Genomic DNA, 22,900 nt, shown 5'->3' with positions numbered 1-22,900 from the left:
AGCGAGAGAGCGCACCGCACAGTGTTTAGGGGTTGCAAGGTGGTCAGAGAGCCACCGAGAGCCAGGCAGGCAAGCAATCATCACCACCACACCACAGAGCAAAAGAGAGGAAGCAACGCAACGCGTGGCTGCATTTCAAAACTCGAAAACTGCAATCTGCTACTTTTTCTGCTGCCACGCGCCCGTTTCTACTACCTTTCTGCGTGCCACAGAGAACAAAAATTGAGAGAGAAAGAGAGCCAATCAATGCGCCGTCGCGAGAAGAGTAACTTCTGGCCCTTTTTGTGGCGTTGTTTCGTGGGTGGCAATTCGCAGAAAAATCTTCCGGCTACCAGTGTTCTGCTGTTTCTGCTTCTTCTTATTCAACATTTGTTGTTGCTTGTTCGCCCAGCGCGAACGGCGAGGCTAAAGCAAATGGGGAAAAACTGCTCACACACATACACACACGCACACTCTTGCACTTATTGCGAAAAATCACTTTCACCGTTATGCAGCGCCCAACTGCTTTTCCTCTTTGGCTGCTTTACCTTTGCTGGCTGTTGTGATATGCTCTTTGCACCTGTCCTCAAGCGGCGGCACCTGGTTTATTTACTATTTTCCAGTCTCCTTCTTTTGTTGCTTCCTCTGCAGCAGCGGCCCTTTTTCACACATACACAAACACACTGACAAAACGCGACGGCGACAGCGACGCTGAGACTTCGACGGCGACGATGACTGCGGCGAGACACAACAAACAAGAACAAACGTGCGTGCGTGTGAGCGGGACAACGAGAATCGATAACCGTAGACAACGCCGACAGCGACACAGCAACGACGATGGATGCCGCGGAAGTATTTAATTAAGCCAAAGTATTTAATTTAAATCCGTATCTGTGTGTATGCAAACTGCACAGCACACCAACACTCACTGGCACACAATAACACACTGTCTCGTAGCGCTTACAATGCGGAGAATGGAAGGCGGCACAGCGATGATTTTCAGTACGCTTTTCTTCGGTGACGACCGTCGTTCGCTGAGAGCAAATTAACCGTTAAACCGTGCGCCACAGAAGTGAGTTTAAGAGTGCGCTGCCCCGCAGCAACAGAAACAGCGAAAAAGTAGCAGCAAGCATGTTGAACTATATAAGGTGGTCTCGTCAGCAAAAGTAGTCAACTAACTATGCTGTTATTAAGTGGGAGTGAAAGGGTTCTGCGTAGTGAGTGTGAGTGAAACGACTGTAGAGTGTGGTGATTATTGTTAAGATAGCATGGGGTTCAAAGTTGCCCATTGCAAGAAGGAGCGTTGAAGTTTTTTTTTAATATTTTAAATGGTTTTTTAGTGTATTTAATTTTTTTTTTAGGCTCTTAATTCTAAAAAATTTGAAAAATTTCAGGTTGAAAATTGAAAAGTTATTTTCCCTGCGCATCAGGTTTAATATGTGGAAAAAAACTCGTCCGCGCCTGTCACGTCAAAAATCAAGCACTGAAAAATAGTAGACCGAAGGCCGACGATTCGGCAAGTGGCTACACCACCTTGTACAATTCATCATGGCAGCAAGTGCGCCTGTAACATGCGCTCTTTACAGACACGCGCACCACACACAGATACACATCCGCACTCACCCAAAGAGAGAGAGCAACAAAGCAACAACATCGCGCGTGTGAGAGGGAGAGCGAGATAGGTGGCAAGAGAGCAACAACGTTATTTACGCTCTGGTGTTGCCACTCGTGCTCTCTCTCACTCTCTCTCTGGATGTTGTAATGAGAACGACGCTGAAAAATTCAAATTCGACGCTAAACAGCGCACAGTGGTTCAAGGGTTATCAAACTGCGGCATAATCATGCCTGTTGTTGTGACTGGGCTTGGAAGGGTTTCCAGCAAAGATCGCTTGACATTTTTATGCGCCTATCTGTTGATAATAATAATTAACAATTCAGTTGTTACCTCCTGGCGAACTTAAAAGATTGTGAGGCAAGAAAGAGCATTTTCCGCACTGTCACTTAAGAGAGCCGGTCTAAAGAGAGTTTTTTATGCCGCAGCGCTCACTTTCTCTCGCTGTTATTCGCCCTGCTGTGCACCCATCGAAAGTGTCGCTTACATTTTGGACGCTGTTACGCGCTGGCTGTTGGCTTGATATACATATATATTTATTTTCCAGTTTCAACACCTTAGCTTGGGGTGTACACATGTTAAAGTAAGGGGTAAATATCTCTGTATGTACATACATAGACATATGTATGTACATACATATTAGCTAATCAGACTAAATGTTTATATGTACATACATATGCATGAGCATTGGTAGCTGCGGTCTGAGATGGTAAACAACAGCCGCTGGAAGGCCGCTTTGATTCTGGAGACCAAACATTGAAGACTGCACAAGGACAAACAAATATCGGGACCTAGAGCACCTACTCCACCCCTCTTTCAATCCCGCCCACCATTCACAAGACACACATGAATACCGCCGTGCTCTGCGCTGCTCTTTCGCAATGTCCACTACGTGGTCTGGACCGTGTCCGTGTCCGTGGCGATTCGCTTAATGTCAAAGTGCAGTGCAGCAGCGGCAACAAGCTGCCTGGCAAACAACATAAACTATTTAATCTATGTGCGAGTGTGGGTGTGCGGGTGTGTGGGTGTGGTGGAAACTTGCATCGGCGCCTACTGCAGTTTAATCCCGAGGACCTTGGGCCCAACTCCTGGACAATGTTTGAACCATAAAATATGGATATGGCCATATGGCCGGAATTCATGTGCGTGCGTATGTGTACACAAGTTTTGCGCGGGTCTCAACTTGTCGATGCTTCAACCCACCACCACCCTCCCTCACTTGTTGCAGTTTAGACCAGAAAAATCGAAGTAATCTCCATGTGCCAGCAAAGTTGAGCCTGGAAAGTGAAGCCTGGAAATTTCATAGCACCCAAAGGAGATAAAAAGCTGGCTTTAAATATTTGTTTTACAGGTACATACAAACAACGTTCAACGAAGCAACGCGCCATTCGTCTGTGGAAGGCCCGTCTGGACCCACCAGGGCAGTCAACGGACAGAAAACAGATCAAACCTCAAACAAAGGTTTGACATGTTTTCCACTCGGTCGTGCAACAAGAATTGCCTCTGCACGAGATCGGACATGCAATCTGTGGGATTCATTCAGGACAAGGTATACGCCCACTTTCGGCATATGAAACGATGGTTCAATGAAAGAACGACCTGAAAGCTGGTGACAGCACTGGTAATGGAATGCCAGTAAAATTGTCCATATTCGAACATTTTCCCGGTATGCAGGTTCCACGAGAAAGTATGCACCACTTTTTGGTCATTGAAAGTTGTTTCAGAATTTTGTGGCATGCTTTTAGCATGTAATTTTAATGTGGAATTTACATAAAAATTATGTAGACGTGTTACTTGCTGACATCTGACTACTGCTGACTACTTGCCCAACACCTTTTAGATTTACGAAACTTTCCAAAGCATTTGGCTGTAACTGAATTTAACTGAAATGCAGAAATGTAAGCCAATTGCAGCATAGTAAATACTAAACCAGATGTTGAACTAGTTGCTATGGCACCATTAAAATATAAACAAGTGCATGTACAGGTATTTTTGCACTCTGGCCCTCCCGGGAGTCCTTATTGAATGGCTGAAATGCCGACTTACGCTTTAAAGAAACGCCTTGAAAGTGAGTTAACCCCATTTAAGAGGCAGCTAAGTAAGTGGCTGCGTCCTTGCCGACAACTTTCACTTGAGTTTCGAGGGCCAGCCCCCTACCTACACCAAGACACTTCCCTCCATTCCCCTCCACTCCACTCTGACGCTTTAATCTAATGCTCCTTTTGCTCCTTTAATGCCCGCACACGCAATGTGTCCCCCCTGCAGGAAGATGCAGGCGATAGCTGCTGCTCCTGGCTACTGACTCTTGTTCTTGGTCTTGGCTCTAACGAAGCTGATAAGCTGCCGCTATCAACGCCTAGCATCCGCGCGTGCCATGCTGCTGTCTTAGCGGCTGCCTCCGCTCCTTGCCTCATGCAGCAGCATCCTCATCTTCATCCTCGATTCCCATCCGCATCCACATCCGCTTCCGTTGCGCTATGCGCTGTGCTGCAGCTGCCGGAGCCTGCCATCCTGTTTAGCACAGATTTACAACCATGCCCACTCCTTGAATTTCGCCCCCACCCCTGCATCTGTGTGTGGGTGTGTATGTGTATGTGTATGTTTATCTGCGGCCCTGCCGGAAAGTGAATCGCTTATGTTAGCGTCCGGCTTGAGTGGCGTGTGCGCACCCACACCCTACCCCCCATAGGCCTGACCTTCTGTGGAGCATTTTGCAAATGCAAAATTTAATACGAGTTGCCTGCTAATTTCCCAGCTGAAGAATGCTCCAAGATATGTGTGGGAATCCACTTTTCCGCTCTCCACGAAAAGTTACCAAGAAAGATAAGCAACAAAGTCTTGACCTAGTTCAGAGCTTGCCCTTTGTCATCATCGTCAGCATCCGCAGTGGCCAAAAGTGTTAAAGGGCTGACTCCTCCCTAACTTTACATATAACAAAAAAAAAAACTGCTCGGCTATCAAAAAATTGAGACAGCTCCGGGCCTTTTCCTTCTTAGGTTTTTCCCCCTTTTATTTCTGGCTGATGTGGGCCAAAGTGCAGTGAGACGCAGTCATTGGATCATTTGTCTTGGCATTGTTGCTTTTTTTGTGTGGGCTGGGCAGATTTAGTTTTTCGGGCATTTTTCTACAATATCTTGGCAGCCCAAAGAAGCGGGCTTAAAGGGGTGGCGGGTCAGACGGGGGCCCGTCCAAAGCTTGAACAAAAGAAGAAAAAACTATGTATGGCTGGAAGCAGTCTTAGCAGGTTCTTAGAGGATTATTCCAAGGTTGTACTGGTAAATGGGAAATGGGTGGAACATGCTGGCACATCCTCTCTTTAATTCACGAATAATATTATTAATTCATTGCCTAAATCTATTTTTCTTTGATTTATTCTTACAGCACCGCAACGAATTTTAACTTAAACAACGAATTTTCACCAGAAATGTTGCTCTCGAATTGCACGCCAGATACGTCGAGGGCTGGATAAAAAAGTTACGAAAGCAAACAGAGTCACTGGTCCCGCTCCTACCGGACTGGAGCTGAATGTTCGGAGCAAATGAAGGTGTCAAAATGACAAGCAGAGACAGCTAAAAAAGCAACAAAAAATCCAATGCCCCTCCACACACACACACATAGCACACACAGAGAGAAACACTCAAGCGGAGAGTTGGCTCTGGCTGGACATGCGATGGATGGATGACTGCCTTCCTGCCAGTTCAGCCAGCCTCCTGTCTCTCCACACAGCCTTCTGTCTCTCTTCCTGCCGCCCACTAGCTGGCGTGGCAGCTCCACGGGTAAACGGCAAAGCGACAGCAACATTTGCTAACTTTGCTGCAACGACAACGACGCGAAAGCGACAAGAGCAACAAAAGCAAACGGATACTACATAAATGTATCTGTATCCATCTATTCGATGGCCGTGCATTGTATTGCAGTTACGTGCTCGATGGTCCAGCAAAATGGAGACAAAAAATCTCTAAAACAAAATCGGCAAAACAGAGTACAACAAAAACAGAACACGAACCGTTTCCAAATGGAAAAACTTGAATACACTCTCCTGAAACAATAGGAATCGATGGAAACAAAAGAGAAAGTCTGGCACATAGTGGTTTGATTCCAGTAGAGCAGAGAATTTGCTGTGCATTTTCCACTATAAATTGAATATCTACCGCTTGGTGGGTAGGGTATCTTGTGTAACTGGCGAATGGCTTAAAGACTTTGCCAACTTGCCAAATCACAGAGAGGATTCAACTTGTAGCAAAACTTTAAATGAGTTCAAGTGGATTTGGCATAATGATGATGCTCACGCCTGATTGATTGATTGATTGATGCACAAAGGCAGTGGCGCAGAAATCAGTGGCAGAAGCACAGAAAACTTTGCACTTGAAACTTAAATGCGGCACGCCGCATCCCCCACAAAAAAAAACAAAAACTATTTTGCGACAAGCAAACAAGAATTTCAAATTGCTCATACGCCGCGTCATCCGTGTCGTGGATAATTTTAGCTGTACGCCGACTCATGCCCCCAACCTCCACCACACTACACGACCAATTAGATCTGCTGGCACTCGTACATAAATACATACTTATGGTACATGGTATATGCGAATATAATTATGAATATATATGGATTCTTTTTTTACACTTTTGCTCGTATTAAAGAGAGAGCGTTTTTTATGTCAACCATGAGCCGGAAGTGCTGCCAGCCGCAGTTTTTGTGTGTGGTCAGCGACACATGGCTGGCACATGGTTGGAGAGAGAACAGATGGCGCCGGATGGCGCAGATTTCATATTTGCCGATTGCAGCTTGCATTTTGCATTTTACGTTTGGCATTTTGCATTTACAGTCGAAATGGACCAGTGGACGGGTGTACACCGGGCGTTCATCATACGCGCCTACTACAAGAGCAACGACTCCATCAGCGCCGCCCAGAGGCTGTTCAAGAAACAGTTTAGCATTTACCAGACACCGCCCACGAATGTGATCAAATCCTGGCTGCGCACCTTCGAGGGCACCGGCTCCTCGCAGGCTGGCGGCGGCACACGCTCCTCCCTTCCAGTAAGTAGAACCCCCCCCTAAATATTTCAATTGATTCTGTAATCCTGTAATCTATGATGCGTTTCACAGCAAATCTTTTGCACCATTTGCAATAATTGCCTGAGTAATGAGAAAAACTTCAGCAGCTCCGTGAAGTGAAAGCAGCAAAGCAATCGTTTGGCTTTTATTTTGTATTTTATTCTGTCTCATAAGTTAGCGTAGATTAATTGTGAATAAAATTTATTTTGGCTAATTAACAAGCTAGCAAATAAATCAACACGTCTTCACGTCTTTCTGTCTCTCTGTCAGTCTGTCAGCGGCATGCTTGACCCACTTCATGTGCTTTTGAATTTCTGAAATATGTAAATCAAATTCTAAAACATTTCGGGGGCAAGTTTATGTGTCATTAAATTCCACCAGATCTTATACTACAGCTGTAAAAACACGAGCAAAGCCTTGCACCAAAAATTTGTGTCACACATTCACATTTAAATTCATAAATATCTAAGCAAATATAATAATTATTGCGGAGCACAGAGAACGATCTGAGTGAGTATTCCAGAAATATGCAATCTTGTTTTTATTACCTGAACATCTACATCTACTTTTGGTCATTAGGTTTATGGCTGCTCTGGCTATTTGTCTCTGAGAGGACACAGCTGAAACACATCAAATGATGGCGGAGCGTCTATATGGCATTGGATTCCTGGTCATTAGTGGCCACTGTCTGTGGCCTCTTTTCAGCTGACTAAATGGCGGTAGGCTTGATGAACAAAATAACTTGACATAATTGAAAGATTTGGCTGTACATTGTCCAGACAATTTCCACACTCCGCTCTTGATGCGTATACGATTTAAATAGCTGCGGGGAGCAAATTATACCGCTGTTGATGCCAAACAAAATTGGAATTTCCTGCTCAAAACCACAGGTGGTTCCTTTGCCCTTGGAGTCTGCTATTTGAATTGACTTGTGTTGAGGAAGTTCTATGATCGGATCCATCTTTGAGCGCATACGGGTGACTTCTTGTACGTATCTTCGGGATCTCAGCTGCAGATTTATTAGATTGGATTGCTGAAACCTTGAGCTTGGACTCTAATTTGTTGATCTAATTTACGTGTATTTTCTTAATTTGTAGTTTGCGCACCAACTCCTGCTGTGAGGTAATCATATAACTATCAGAAATTATATTGTGCTAACTTCTGTGATTCAATTTCCCGGTCGAGGAGCCTCGAAACTTCCAATTCCTTGAACAAGTTTTAAACATTTTTCTGCAAGTGGAAGAATCAATAAAGGTGCTATATATTTTTTGACTTGAGAAACTATTCAATAATTTTATGCTATCACTTTTAGTTAACACATTTTAAACCATTTAACGCACCTGTGCACAAAATTCTATAATTGGATAATTTTCTGTCAACTTGCAATGGAATTTGTTTTTCTGAATGAACTTCTACTTATGCATACTTATTTATACATGTACATGTACATACATAGCTACATTTTTCTGTATATTTTCAGAAATTTTCGATTTGTATTCGGTAATCTGTGGTGCTCTTCTCTCATCTATCTCTTTCCTTCTCTGAATTACACAAATCAAAACATCAACTGTCGGCTTTCGGACAACGAGTAAATCCCATAATAGTCCTTCGTCCCTCTCAATGCCAATGGCATATTTACTCTGGCATCTTCTCCTAAAATGTCCAATTCGAAGGTGAAATGATGGGGCTGTCAAGTTTGAAAGCAAAAAAAAGCAGAAAAAACGCATGCATGTAGGAGGAGTCCTGATGACAGGCTTCAGGATGCCTTGAGCAGTCTTCCCGCTTCCCCGCTCACAGATTACAATCGGAAAATGCGCATAAGGTTTTACATTCTGTTCGTCGTTGGCATTAGTTTGAGATACGACGAGTGATTGAGTGTGAGTGTGTGTGGCAGCGCTGACAAAATAAAATTAGGACTCGCTCCCAGCCCATAAACATAAAAATTGTTCCCAAAGTCCGGAAAGCAACGACAGGGCACACCTCCCCTCAGAGTATAGCCCAGCAGCGATTCCTTGGTATCATAATTTCGAAATGACAGGTAATTTGGTGGCAACAACAACAGGAAGAGGATGTGCCGCTGCGGTGGGAAAGCATCGCATGAAGTGCGAGTGCAAAATGGGAAAATGATGCGGGTTTATTAAGTATCGTTACTCAGAGAAGAAGCCCCCCAACTGAACCCCAGACCGAAATCCCACCCAACAAATTTATGATGCGCCGTTTTCCCAGGAACGCGCGAGCAAACAACAAAAAACTGCAGAAAAATTGGTACGAGAATATTGTAAATATATGAAGGGCTCCAACGATCCGCTCGTTTTTTTTTTTTTTGCTTGTTTGTGCGGCGGTTGGGGGGTGCGCGATGAGTAATAGTGGGAGGTGCTCCAGCGAAACAGCCACACGCCCAGTTCCTTTCACTGCTGCAATCTCCGAATGATTTAAGCACAAGAAAAATGTTGCCGCACATGAACATGCAACTAATGAGGGGAGTGAGGGCTCTCCCTCCCAGTTCGAGGGCTTACCTTTGGCCCTGCCACGGGTCGTGGGTGCCGTGTCCTATCTAAGGCAACCCGCCCATGGTGCCGCTTAACTCAATTCAGTACGTTCCGTTGGGTGGTTTAAACTCTAATTGAAATTTAGATAGCAGAAACGTGTGTGTGCGAGCAGCGGGAATCACTTCGATGCTGTGTGTCAAGTGGCAGGCTGTCTGTCGGTTGATGAGTTTAGCATTCAGGTGGAGGCAAATTGCCCAGGAATGTTAAAGAGGCGTCGAAAGTGTACCATCGGGGATACTACTCCTAGTTCTGCATTTTGTATTTGTATTTATCATAAATCTATAGATAGTAGCTTAAGGAAGCGGCCACTTCCCCTGAGATTTCGGCATCGGTTTGAGCCATATTTCATTATGGGGAATGCCTTGCAGCTCGTTGAACAAGTCGGCTATTAAAATTGGCCGCCATTGATGCGCATATTCGCATATATTTATTGTAGCAAGATTTTGTTCATAATGTTGGATTATCTAGGCACATGTCTTACCCAAAGATTTATGTGAAAAGGAAAAGACCAGAGAGAGAGGGAGGAGAGGAGAGGAGAGGAAGAGCCAAGCAAAAGCCAAGAGTCAGCTTTAAGCTCTGAGGAAATTGAAATCTTAAGCTTTATTGTTTTACTGGCCTCCTGCTCCCCAGCTCGATGGGGGATGCTGAGTAGTCGGGGGGCAGATTGGGTTCCCCCACATGCAAAGTGTAGAAGCCGGAAAAGTGAATAAAACTGCAGCAAAAGCAATTTTCATAAATGTTTAATGGATAATGGCGAAAATAAGCACAAGGAGCCGGGGCACAAAGCAGGCAGGACAACCGGCACACAGGACGACTGACTGTTCATGTGTTCGCTCTCTGCCATTCCTCCCCCATTCATATATTACTCCGCGATGTACGATGTACGAGTATTGTTATGTTTCTGCGGATATATGACTCTCTCTTCCATATGCCACACACACACATCCATTCGTGGTTATATTCGCATCGGCATGCCCGGATATGGGTGTATGAATCTCAGCTTTTAGTTTCGGTGCGCCCAGGACCCCAGCGGTTCTCATTAATATCACACAAAAACCGACACTTCAGCAGGAATCTGGGTAACAACTGTGGGGATACCCTCTGCAATTTGCACTCCCCGAAGCAATCGATTTCAGAAGGTAAAGGAAAGGAAAATGCACACGGAAATATCCTTGACATTTGTTCAGTTGCCATACGAAACGTATGAAAAATTGATAACTTTCGCCACCACTCAATGAATAATGAACAGAATATGCCCATTGTATTTACAATTACTGGGCAAACCACGCGAAATGGAGCAAGCCCCGCCAGCCAGCCCGCCAGCCAGCCACCATGTCCACTTATTGTCTCTGCTGCGGCTCCTGGCTGTAGGCGGTGGAGTCCTTCAAGTGAGCCCATTACTGAAGGCAGAAATCATAACAATAAAAGTGTGACAGGACCAGCAGCACCAGGGATCGGTCGGGGGCTGCAAATGGTGCTGGTGTTGTGGCAGAGGTTGGTGCTGGTGCTGCCACTGCTGTTCATGGGGCATGGCTCTACGAAGGGCGAAAGCCTCCTGTTACTTAATCGATGATGATGAATAATTGATTCGCTGCGATGCGCCCAAGCATGGAAATGAAAATGTCGGTGCAGGCGGGAAACGGCCTCGCCTTCAGCTTCTGTCTTTCTGTCCTCCTACTGTCCTATCCCTGCCTCCTGTAGCTCCTCCTGCTCTTCCTCCTGTCTTTTTCCTGCCTCTGTTTGAGTTTCGGTTTCAGTCTCTGCTTCGCTCTTTCTCCTGCTGCTGCTCCTGCTGCTGTGTGTCCGTGTATTGTTGTGCTCTTCTGTGTGTAACGAATGGCAAATTTCAGGAAGCGGAAATGGCAATTGCAATGACGGAGCGGCAAAAAAAACTGGAGAGAGAGAGAGAGAGAGAGCGAGAGTGAGAGTGGGAAAGACAACGGCTGAGGCAAATGTGAAGTTGTGCACTAAATGAAATGCCAACACAGCAACACGGGCCGTGGAGAAGAACGGAAATAGCAAATGTGAAATGACGTTGGAATTGGTTATGTCGCTGGGCCGGACCGGGGGCAGGAGGTGATGTGAAAATGAACGGGGAAGAGGTGCAGCGATGGGTGATGGGCAGACAATTTTCTGCTATTTAAATTCTATTTTGTGTGCCATTTAAGCGACGAAACTTTAAGAAAAGCCATTCCAAAATGCGCAGGAAAAAACATTCAGAATAATAATATTCGCATTTTCCAAAGAGCTTCACAAAATTGGAAATCAATGAGCGGAAAATATCCGCAAGGCCATTGCATATCTATAAACATTTAAAACAAAAAACTTTGTGCAGTAAATTAATAAAATTATTTTATTCTTCACTTGCCTTTAGCACTTTTTCGCTTTTACAAAATTCCGTTTCCATTTTGCCTGGCGATCGATTGATTTTTGATGCGGGGAAAATTGTATTGTTCTCGGCGTGAAAATATTTAAATTCTTGACATCAATTGAGTTACAAAATAGACAAAAATCACAGTGGAGCGGAGAGCTGTGTGTGTGTGCATGCATGTGTTTGCCTCTGGCTGCCACAAAATTAGATTTAAAATATTTTGGCATTTCCATCAATTTTCATATGAATGCAACGAACGGCTTTTCGTACCACTCCACTTCACTTCACCTCCCTCTCTCTCCATCTCTCTTACTCTCTGTTAACCCTGTTGCATGGAGGAATGCTGATAGCAACTGGGAATCGGCTGCGGCAAGTAATTCCATTGCTCTGCCACTGGCAGAGTCACTCGCACTCCTGCCCCACCGCTCACTCACTCACTCACTCTCTCTCTCACCCACAGACAGACACACAGCCGCACATGCTCAATCATTTATGCAGCAATCAGTGCCGAAGTCTTTTCCACACGTACGATTACCGTCCGACTCGACATAGAGCCGTGGTCGTGCCCTTGCTCCTGCTGCTGCTTCTGCTCTACCCTCGCCTATGTGTAGCATATTGGGAATCGAAATTGAATCCAGGCTAACAATGCCGTGGCTGAGGTTGCACTGCGCCAACCGGGAAGCAAGCAAGTCTCTGGCATGGCTGAAGTTTGGTTGCAATAACAGCAAAGTAGATCCCAAATTAGCCGGCTCGAAAAATTACCCAGCACTAATTGAGGGCAAGATTCTTGCGAGCAAAGTAATGCCCAGCATTTTGCGTACAAATGGAGCAGCAAAAGGCAGTTTCCCCACGCAGTTGTTAGAGTAGAAAGACCCCAAAACAATGAGTGAATTCAACGAATTGAAGGTTGAAATCAAATTAAGTCAACTGAATAAATTGACTTTTAGTGCATATCAAATTCGGAAAATGCGCTGCAAAAACAGCACGGAAAATAGAGAGAGGAAAATCCCAAAAAATAAAGTGAGCAAATCAAATGAAAGTGAAGCCAATCCTATTGGAAATGGTATGAAAAAGCCGGTAAAGGTGCAAAAACTAAATCAAATTTATTTGGTTACAGCGAATTGGGTGTGCAAAATAAAAAATTAAACTTTACTTATCTTAGACAGTAAATAAAATAAATTGTTGCCCACCAAACAAAGCACTCGCCGACTTCAAAGTATTACAGTATTCATCTATCAGTATTCCCCTCACAGCTGTACAGCTTCTGTTCTATACGAGACGAGCATAAAATTGTTTATTTCCATTATGGCAACCTCTAGTCTGTTGGACACTGCGGATTTGATCTCTGCTAAGTACAGAACCGAATCGCTGGCCCTGCCCGATGTGAAGCGCATCAACAATATCACGAAATTCATGGCCGATCCTTTGAACTTTTATGGTGATATTAAGAAGCTAGCAGGTCGCTTCGAGAACCAGGCCAAGCAGTGCCAGGATGTCATCAAACTGCTGAAGGAACAGGTGAAGGCAAAGACGGCAACGCTGCATCAGGTCAAGGAGGATATGCTGGAGCTGCAGCGGCAGCTGAAGAAGCCAGATGCAACCGTTGTCTATGTGAACATGAAGACGCCGGTGCTGGTAAAGTTTCTCGATGAGACCGAGGTAAACGAGTACGATGTGCCCACGGCCCTCGAGCGCTACAATCTGAAAATGAGCAGTCTGTATGGCGAAATTTTGTCTGTGGACAGCGACGTGGATCACGTGAGCTACTTAAAGAGCGTTGCCGATGTCAACAGTCAGTATGTGAAGGATTGGTACAACCGTCACAATGCCAAGAAGCTCAAGGTGGAGGATCCCAAGAAGAAAGAGCCTGAGAATTTCTTCGAGCCCGAAGAGGAGTCTGATGAGGAGCTGCAGGAGTTTTCAGAGCATGAGAAAGAGACAGACGATCGATCTGAAGAGGAGGCTAAAAATAAAGACACTGAAGAAAAGGATGCTGAGTTGCAGAATTTTGAAGATGAGATTGCTACGGAGCCCGAGTCAGACGAAAAATTGCCTGAGAAGAAAGTTTCCAAGGCAAAGATCATTGGAAAGTCGTTTCCTGAGGTAGTGAAGCCTGCAAAGAAGGTCTCTGGGGAGAAGTTGAATGGGCCGAAGACTCCAAAGAATACTGGCACTGAGTGGCAGAGTTTTAAGTTGCCAGAGAAGAAAGTTTCCAACGAGAAGAAGCCTGAGAAGCACGCTGAAGAGAAGTTCCCTGGAAAGAATAATCAAGCCACAAACAATTCTGAAATTGAAAACCCAACTGTGAAGCTCATCGCTAAGAAAATTACTGACAATACTGAGAAGAAGGATAAGGGGCAGTTACCTGTGAAGAATGTTGCCAAGAAGTTGGAGTTCTCGAATAAAGTCGCTGTGAAAACTGCCTCCAAGCAGTGTATCTCTAAGAACTTAGCTGAGAAGAACTTAAATAAGAAGGACATTGCCGCCCCTAAACAGGAGTCCAAGTCAAAGCTCCCAATGAAGAATGACCTCAAGAAATTAGGCAATTGCAGCGCCTAATCCCCAATCACCCATTAAATTGTTATCAAAGTTAAATAAGTCTTCTCATAATATTTTACAAAATTTAAACACATTTTTGAATGGCACCAGAGAATAAAAACACTTGCAGCAAGCGTTGCTCTGATTTTGTTTCTGCCTAAGATGGTACATGGGAATGATTCAAGCAAAGCATTGTAACAAAAGTTTAATAAGCTTATTAACCATTAAATTGGGTGAACAATTTGCGTAACCAAGTCGAGAGTTTGCTTCCCCCACTTCCTATCGTACTATCGTACTCATGCCTTTCTATCCGCTGTCCTGTCACTTGCAACCCGACTGCCGCTTCATCTTCATGCTCCAGCCATGAATAATCCCTGCGACACTTGCGTTTAATGGCATAGCCCTGCATAGTCAAGATCTGTGTGCGCTGGACGCTGGACCAGGTCCTAGAGTTCTGGCAACACAACAACAGGTTGTGGTGCTTGTGTTTCCCCATGCTGTTTTTCATTGCGAAATGTCGGCGCAGATAGTGAGTAATTTTCATGCTGGCGCACACACCGGAGTGTGTAGTCGGGGCAGCATCATGCAACTCCCACTCCTGCTGCATGTTTTTTCGAAGCATAAACGCCTCCAGTTATGCAATAAATAAATTGCAATTGTTGCGCCACTCGGAGCGGCAAAGTTAAAATGGGTTTTTGGGTTGGGTGTTGATGTTGTCGTTTTGAAAACAACAGCACGATGGCGCTCAGCTTCCGGTATAGCTACCCGAACATGCAATTCCAGTCAGCCGCAACACTTTTGCTTCCCGTACGTCCTGCTGTTGCTGGCTTCTATCGTGTGGATTTAATTCGACAAAAGATTGCATTTTAAGCGCTCCTAAATGCACGCTTCTCCAGGAGGAAGGTCAAAGGATGGCATAAATAATGCAGAACGGAAACGGAGCAGGAGCAGCGGGGGGACAAAGTTGTGGAATTGTTTCGCCTGCATGCAAAGTGCAGTTTACTGTGTTCTGCTAATTGAGTGTGCGCCGAGTCTGTGCAGGTTTCCTAATGTAGGTAATTAGTGAAGGAAAACTTGGCCAAAAAGATGTCTCAGACAGAGATGCTGGGCCCAAAAGGATGGCCAGCAGAGGAAAGGGTTGCATGAACAGCTGTTGCCAATTAAATAAAGTTATCTTCGGTATACAAAGCACAAGGCTGCTTGTGTTTAATCAAACTGTGCATTAGATTAACTGAAAATGCACTTTCCTTGCTCCAATCAGAATCTACTCTCTGGGTTGTTACCACAATGCCAGCTATCGACAGCCATCGACCGTTTGCATTAAGCACCAATTCGATTTAAAGCCGAGAACTCGGTTGCCATGGGAATAAACCAAAATTTATGGGAAATGTACGGGAGAGATGCACAGAGCAGCTGCTGCACACGGACAACGTGCCACATGTGGCAAATTAACTTAAAATGAAGCAATTAATTTAATTATAGATGGGCGTGTGGGCACAAACTCTGTTCAGGCGCAACAGTTGCAAGCAGCACAGTTACTGCATCCCATGCGAGTGTTGCCACCGTGTTGCAGTTGCAGTTGCAGCTACAGCTGCACTTGCTCTCGCTGCCAATTTCGATTTAAGCGCAGTCGGAAGTTACCAACACAAATTGAATAAACCAAAAAAATTGAGTGCTCTCGCCCAGAGACGGGCTCTCCCTGAATTCTTTCCAAGGCCAAATCGAAAGTAGATCCGTTTGAAATTCATTCGCCATCCGACAGGCGAAAACACCAATCGCACAGTGAAACTATTAATTGCATTTAATAAGTATAAATGGGTAAAAAATAAGGTTTTAATCAATGTAAATTCGAATTCACTTTGACAGACAACATTGAAAGTGATTTAAACTGCAACGGAAGTGCTTGGCAAGGGGAAAAACACACACACAAATTGAAAGCCTGGAAAATCACCGTTGCCATTTGGAAAATAATCAGAACTCGCTCGGAAAAAAATCAACATAAACTGGCCAGTTGTGGCAAGCTGGGTTACACCCGCGAGAAGCCATAATGTGGTATTAAATTAAAGTCAACGCGGAATATGGAATCAATATATGGCCAATATAATTGATGATTGCTTTTAAGTACTTCTTTTATAACTCAAATAAAAAGTGGTACTGAAAGATCAACGATCCGTGTGGACCTAAAGACAAGCTGATGTCATGGACTGATGGTTAATTTTTCTTTTATGCCCAATTAAAGTTTTTTCACTTCTTTTGGCTCGTGAAATTCTGAAAGTTTTCCGCTTTGTCATTCGCAATCTTTTCTGGCGTCTCTTGTTCCAAAACTACCCAAAACAATTCTCTTGTTTCCAATAATATTATTTTTCAGTCATTATACTTCAAGCTAAGAGCTCTGCTCAAGCAGATACAATTTAGTGGCACTTAACGTCTATGCTTGACAGTGTAAACTACATTGAAATGGTAATTTAAAAAGAGATTCAGGCTGATCGCATTAGGCAGCATCAACAGCGGTAGCGGCAGCGTGGGGTGGTGCACCGACTAGACCAGGTATATTGAGACCCATCAGCATGCTGTACAGACGACGGCTGGCGAAAAGCAAACAAAAAACAATAAGAAAGTGTGGAAAAAGCATCAGAGGATGATATAAGCCGCTTGGCTGGGAGATTCAATGTCAATGGCTTACTAGATCGAGTCGCCACATTTGCCCTGGGCATTTCGTGTCTGATGCGAGCGACAGCGGGCGGCGGGCTTCTTGTTGGGCGCCACTGCAGATCGTTGAACTTTCACCTTGAAAATGGGCGAGTTGTGGCCTTGCGGGGGCGTGTACTCAATGGCTTGCGGCTGCGAGGGTCGTGTCACGGCAGCGGCAGCCATAATGGGAATATCCTTGGATCTGGGATGTGGCAGGTGCGGCACAGCCGCGGGTCGGGCGCCGCCAATTGGCGTCTCCACAATCATGAGATTGTTAAGCCTGGACTTGGGCCTGATCCTGCTGGCGGCAATATCCGCCAAGAGATTCGAGCTGTAGGCTGAGCTGCCATTTAAGCTGCTCAATGAAGGGGCCACAGTTGTCATCGTGGATTCCTTTAAGGTAGTGGCAGTCGGCGACTCTGTGGTGGTGCTGTGGATGTGGTGCTCTGTGGATGTTGTGGCAGCTGCTTCTGTGGAACTGGCGCTGCTGCTGCTGGTGCTACTGCCAATGGCCTCAGTCGAGAACTTGATGGGTTTGATGGTCAACGCACTGTCATCGTAGTAGTAATCCTCCGCATCGTTGTACGCACCCTAACGTGAATGCAGTTTATTTTTAGCATTTGCCCAACTGGTTCTGGACTCCCCCCTACCCCACTCCACTCTACTCCTTCTACTTACATCTGACAGATCGTTCTGACCCACCTCGATGATGGCGACATCCTTGATGCTAACGTGTATGTTGTACTTGCCCGTCTGCCGCTGATCGAAGACCACCCGCCCGCTGCCATCCGGCAGTTCGCTTGCAACCGGTGACAATGACGACTCCACATCATCGAGTGGCAGCGCTTGGGTCAGCCCAAGCAGTGCGATCAGTGTAAGCAGCGTCACACGCAACATTTCAATTGCCAATTTCGATGGACCACAAACCAGTTCTATTGATTGGAGTCTGTGCTGTTGGGCAGACTGTCTGCTCTTCTCGAAGGTACGACAACAACTGAACCGCCGGCTGGCTGTGAGGGCATTACTTAAAGAAAAAGAGAGAACATTCCGTTGGGTTCTGTGCCACTCTTCTTCTCTTTACGTTCTTGCATTTAAAATAGATTTTAGTTTGATATTTCCAAGTGGCATCTACGTCATATCTCTGTAAGTGTTGTCTGTTGCCGCAGGCTCTTTACCTGTTGCACCTGCAATACATGCAAATAGATGCCCCTTTGTGTCACCTTTCGAGGTGCTAAAGAGCTCTAACCAAGTGACCAACTGCCCGGATAATGAACAAACCAACTGTAATCACACGTGCACACATAAGCATGGAAATTTAAATAAATAGAATCGACTTTTGGTGTTCTGGTTGTCAGTTTAGTTTGAGTTTAAAATGTGGGAATGTCCATGTTTATATATACATATATTAAATACTGCAGCTTAAAGTTTGCTTAATTACCTTTTTAAACAAAAGATAAAAGTGCAACAAAGTTAAACCAAAATAGTTTTGCATTAATTTAAATTTACTTCAGTTTAATTGTTGCTGAAAACATTTCTGTAAATCTAATTTCTGCTTACATCAGCCCCTGGGTTTTGGCAAATATGCTCCAAAAAAACTCATATATTTTAATGGCAATGTTTGTGGCATTTTGGAGAAACTTTCTAAAAGAGATTTTCGTACACTTTTTAGGGTAAATGAATTCCTTTTCTTTTTTGCACAGGTTTCCCTTACAGTAACCCCAAATATTTAAGGCACATTTCCATGGCAATCTTAGCCAGCAAGCAGCCTTGTGTAGATGCTCCAATTACGAGTGGCTTGCCATTGAGTCATTAGCAGAGCACTTTTGGGCGTCCAATTTCTGTGCGTAACCAATCAATGGCCGAGCCACCTGGCCACTAATTATGCGAAGAGGACCAGGGAAGCGATATGCCAGAAGCACTTCGGTGAGAGCCCTTCGCTCTCGCTCAGTCTCATTTGTATGCAACGTCGTGCAGAGTGCAAAATCAGCATTTCTCATTAGATGGAATGCCACAAGCCAGACCTTCCCCAAAAAAAATACGTGGGTAGGGCAAAAAATTAGATTAATTTGAAATTAAATTGCAGCCAGCTGACAGCGGACAGTGAGTGGACAGGAGCTTGCCACTTGCCGCTACTTTCTTTGAGTCTGACCCGCTGGCAACAACTTTTTGAAGGAGCCACGGCAAGGCACGGCAAGGCAGTGCGGCTTTGTAATTAGTTTTTGGGTAATTGTGGCCCCCGCAAATAGTTCAAGGCTTAATGCATGGCTGGATCGACTACCAAAAGCTGTGGTGGAGTACCTTATTCTAGGGCAGGATCTCTCTGTCAAGCTCAGCAGAATAGCCAAGGAAGAAGATAGGGTGAAGTGGAGTCGAGTGCTGCATCCGCATATGAAGTGTATAAATTACTCTTCATCATGAATTTATTATCAGCGCTGCTGCAGCTGCAGCTGGAGCTAAAGCTGCCACGGATGCACTACGGCATAATGCTGGCTCAGCATCAAGACAACCAAAAAGGTGCCAAACACGCACAGACCCACAACCAGAGGAGGAGGCGGAGGAGCTGTAACAGCTGCAGCCAGCCACACTCTCCAAGGCTGTTGACCAGCGCATGCATTTTTCGCGCAACCAACTTGAAATTGTGTAGACTCAGCGGAAAAAGATTAATTCTAATTTTCAAAGCACCATTCCAGCCGCAAGCACTTTTCCTTTCTCTCGCCCGAGGCACTCTCTGTATCCCCTGTACATAAATGGCTGCCGTTTAGCAACACCTTTAATTGTGCCAAAGTGCTGCCGAGAAAGATTTTCCCACAACAGCTGCGATGTCTGTCTGTGTGTCTCCCTCTGACTGTCACTTAGAGTGTACCCCAACTGCCTCCATTTGCAGCTTTCATCAATTAGCTCCTTGAAGCCAGCAAAAAAATGGCAATCGTTGAGTAGCTTTTAGTGCCGTAAGATGGCTTATGCACTCTCATTCCTTGTGTATATCCTTCCACTTCGACTGTTACCTTTTTGCAAAATAATGGCCAGGACTTGGGCCGAAGGGGTTACTGTTTTTTGCAATCGCAAGATACAAAGTGATGCAAATCTGAGCGACGCCCAAGGATACTTAATCCGTGTTCACTGCTTTAACAAACATATTGCATAGAGTGTACGAGCAGTAAGTTATATGACAATTGATTGTGAGCCGAACTTCAAACTGCTCCCATTAGTATTATGAGACAATATTCAAGGATGGGTGAGGAGAGAGAGAGATGAGGGTCAAGTAGCTCAAGTTAAACTTTCCACGAACCCGCATCTGATAGTTGTCCATTTCAAAGTACATTCAATGTGGAATGCGGCGAGTGTATATTTCTCTTGTATTTATTAAAACCTTTTCAAGGAGAATTTGCTCGAGTCTTAGGTGTGTGTTAACTTTCTCTATTCAATTCAAATTGTAGCCAAACAAAGCAACTCCATTCTAATTGATGCAAAGGCATGGCATCTTGGTCGGAGATTAATTGATCGTAAATCATCGCTCGTTTCTTGTATCCAGTATAGACAATTACTTGTGCTACAGACAAATGCATTTCGTGGGGAACATGTGTAAACAAGCGATTGTCAGTGTCCTGGGCGGAAATTGTTATTTTGCAGCTGACAGTTGATTAATGATGCGCGGGGGATATACCTACAGCTTAAGTGGATGTTGCTGAAAAAAATGGGTCTATCATTTTGGCAGGACTTAAACTGTCAACCAAAAATGGCTGTCGGCCAGGGCAGGCGACCAACAAAAATTTAATTCGATAATTAAACACAGCGGGAGCTCATCGTTTTAATCTCTGCGCACATTCTGCATATTAATCACATAATTAGGTTAACATTATAAAAGTAAACAAGCGGCTGGCTGTCCCCATTTATCCGACAAACACAGATACAAATATTTTTATATATTATTTATTATGTGCATGGCAGGTACTTAAACTGAGACTTACTTAGCAAACTATACACAATATTGTGCAGGAATCAAGTAGATGGTCTGCTGCACGATGCCTCAGCTTTAAATAATATTCTTAAATATCACGGGATGCTAGATATTATGTAGCTATAAAAAAGTATATGTAGATATGTACATACATATGTATTTAAGTACATTCATATAAATATGTATCTGCGGCTGCATTTCTAAAAAGTGTGTGAGCGTGTGTATTCGGGGTTCTTATCGCAAGGCTCATAAATAATATTTATTGTGCTTTATGTGGGTGTTCCCAAGGCTCGACAAAATGGCGTCGGCCTACACGTCCCGTCCCTGCCCCGGCCTAGTGTCAGTGGGGAAACATTCAAGTGTTTCAAATATTTTTTAACAGCTTTCCTTCCACGCACCACCAAAGGAAAAACATACGAGACATACACACACAGACTCCCCGGGAAAATGTCTTCATTGCGCTTTAATGAAATGCGTGTGGGTGGGTGAAGGGAAATGAAGCAGCAGGAGCCTGCAAGAGCCATCAGGCTCCAAGGTGTCACCGTTTGCCCTTCATATTTGCACTTTAAATTGCGCACAAAAGTATGCCACGGGTTGCTTTATAATAAACACAATTTATGTTCCGCTTCCGCATCCTCATCCGCGCCCGTTTCACTTGCCTTTCCGCTTTCACTTTCAAGAAGTTGCCAGTGAAGAGCAGAACTTTGCGATTAAGTCATTTAAAAAGTTGTTTGTTCAAAATTACTCAAGTTCATGAATGTGTTTGCTAGCAATATTTTAAATTGAGCGACACTGCCATCAGATATTAATAATACTTTTCGTTGGGGAATGCTGCCCCCAGTGTAGTGTCTGTCGGGAAAGTTTTAAACATCAAGCTGCCAGCCAGTGCACTATGGGTAAAAAGCCCGATTTTTTGTCATTTATGTAATTTTTTTGGGTAAAATATTTGAATGCGACCTAACTTTTCTGATCCCTAAATATCCAGATAGAACAAAACTGGTTTTAAAAGATTTTTACCTAGTACCATATGTTTTTTGAGCTCTTTCAAAGTCGCCTGATTTTGAGACGCAATAAAATGTTGTAATTTAAAGAGTATTGACAAAAACTGACTAACTAAAGATGAAACTATTACAATTCAAACGAAAATTATCCAAATTATTGCTTAGTTAAACAAGTACTAAGCGAAATTCAATCGTACGCTGGAGCGATTCCAATCAAATTACTTCTAACCAAACAATCATTCAATCAGTCAATCAAATATATTTTTTAAAAGTTCTACAATTTTTTAAAGGAGCTTTTTTCATAATTAATCTTTTGAATAACTTTTTTTATAATTACTACGACGTAAATGGATTCCACTTTGTATGGGGTGGGTGGTATGTGTGGGTGGTCCAAATGACAAAATTTGGTTAATGCCAAGAAAACGGGCTTTTTACCCATAGTGCAGTGGTTCCCACAAAAACAAGCGCACATTCAGTTTGTGCTGCCCTAAGGAGGCATCAATCAACTGAAGCATCAATCATCCCAAAGCCAAACATTGAGGTTAAAAAGCGTCGGAGCGGAGCTGAGAGGGGAAGCGATTTTTGGCTCCTAGTGTTTCATTTATGATGGATAATTTGGTGATTTATTTTAAAATTTTCAATTTTCTTCGAGAATCAAAACGTAAATTAACCTATGTACATATATCCCGACCAGAATTAATATAAAATAATTAACATTCTACTGGTATCAATGCACTATGGTCCAGACGACCACTTTTCTTGGCCAAAAGGCAATTTTTAAAAGTCAAAACCAAGACGTGGTTTTTGGCGCCCTGCATTAGAAAAAGAGTGACCATCAAAGTTGCGTACCAAAAATGTGCATAGATGGCGCCACCTTCGCAAAATCAGCTGTGAAACCCAGCGGTCATTATTGAAAAGCACGTGCAGTGAAAAAGTACCACTTTATTGCTGTTTTAAATGTCTTATAAATTGAAAAATACGATTAACTGATCCAATTTTTTGGATGCATTTTATTCAGTAGGGTTTTTACTACGTGTTTTGTAATGTGAACGTTATCTCGTAGTTGGCGATGTCTTCGTAATTTTATGTCAAAGTGAGGCCTTCAATATGTGTCGGTTCGTAGTAAAGACTAATTTTTGAGA

General features: G+C 44.0%; 4 protein-coding genes across 4 annotated transcripts; 3 read left to right on the top strand and 1 right to left on the bottom strand.

Annotated features, from left to right (window-relative positions):
* Nucleotides 1–2,944: 2,944 nt before the first annotated feature.
* On the top strand, nt 2,945–5,665 carry LOC117890870. Its single transcript, XM_034795959.1, is given in 3 exon segments — nt 2,945–3,140; nt 4,973–5,454; nt 5,456–5,665. Coding segments are annotated over 2 exon segments (363 nt in total). The 5' UTR covers nt 2,945–3,140; nt 4,973–5,256; the 3' UTR covers nt 5,621–5,665.
* A 729-nt stretch (nt 5,666–6,394) lies between these two features.
* Nucleotides 6,395–6,884, top strand: LOC117890497. Its single transcript, XM_034795388.1, has 2 exons — nt 6,395–6,632; nt 6,702–6,884. The coding sequence occupies exons 1-2, from the start codon at nt 6,426–6,428 to the stop codon at nt 6,768–6,770; spliced, it is 276 nt and encodes a 91-aa protein (XP_034651279.1). The 5' UTR covers nt 6,395–6,425; the 3' UTR covers nt 6,771–6,884.
* A 5,897-nt stretch (nt 6,885–12,781) lies between these two features.
* On the top strand, nt 12,782–14,231 carry LOC117891528. Its single transcript, XM_034797029.1, has one exon. The coding sequence runs from the start codon at nt 12,876–12,878 to the stop codon at nt 14,127–14,129; it is 1,254 nt and encodes a 417-aa protein (XP_034652920.1). The 5' UTR covers nt 12,782–12,875; the 3' UTR covers nt 14,130–14,231.
* A 2,268-nt stretch (nt 14,232–16,499) lies between these two features.
* LOC117891529 lies at nt 16,500–17,743 on the bottom strand. The gene is made up of 3 exons (XM_034797030.1): nt 17,478–17,743; nt 16,792–17,390; nt 16,500–16,693 (listed from the first exon to the last, which is right to left on the bottom strand). Exons 1-3 carry the CDS (start codon nt 17,694–17,696, stop codon nt 16,600–16,602), a joined length of 912 nt encoding a protein of 303 aa, XP_034652921.1. The 5' UTR covers nt 17,697–17,743; the 3' UTR covers nt 16,500–16,599.
* Nucleotides 17,744–22,900: the final 5,157 nt, after the last annotated feature.

Source organism: Drosophila subobscura, chromosome E (genome assembly GCF_008121235.1).
Source record: "Drosophila subobscura isolate 14011-0131.10 chromosome E, UCBerk_Dsub_1.0, whole genome shotgun sequence".
Taxonomy (NCBI): domain Eukaryota; kingdom Metazoa; phylum Arthropoda; class Insecta; order Diptera; family Drosophilidae; genus Drosophila; species Drosophila subobscura.
The sequence above is the reverse complement of the archived record's forward strand: the minus strand, read 5'-3'. Positions and strand labels throughout refer to the sequence as shown.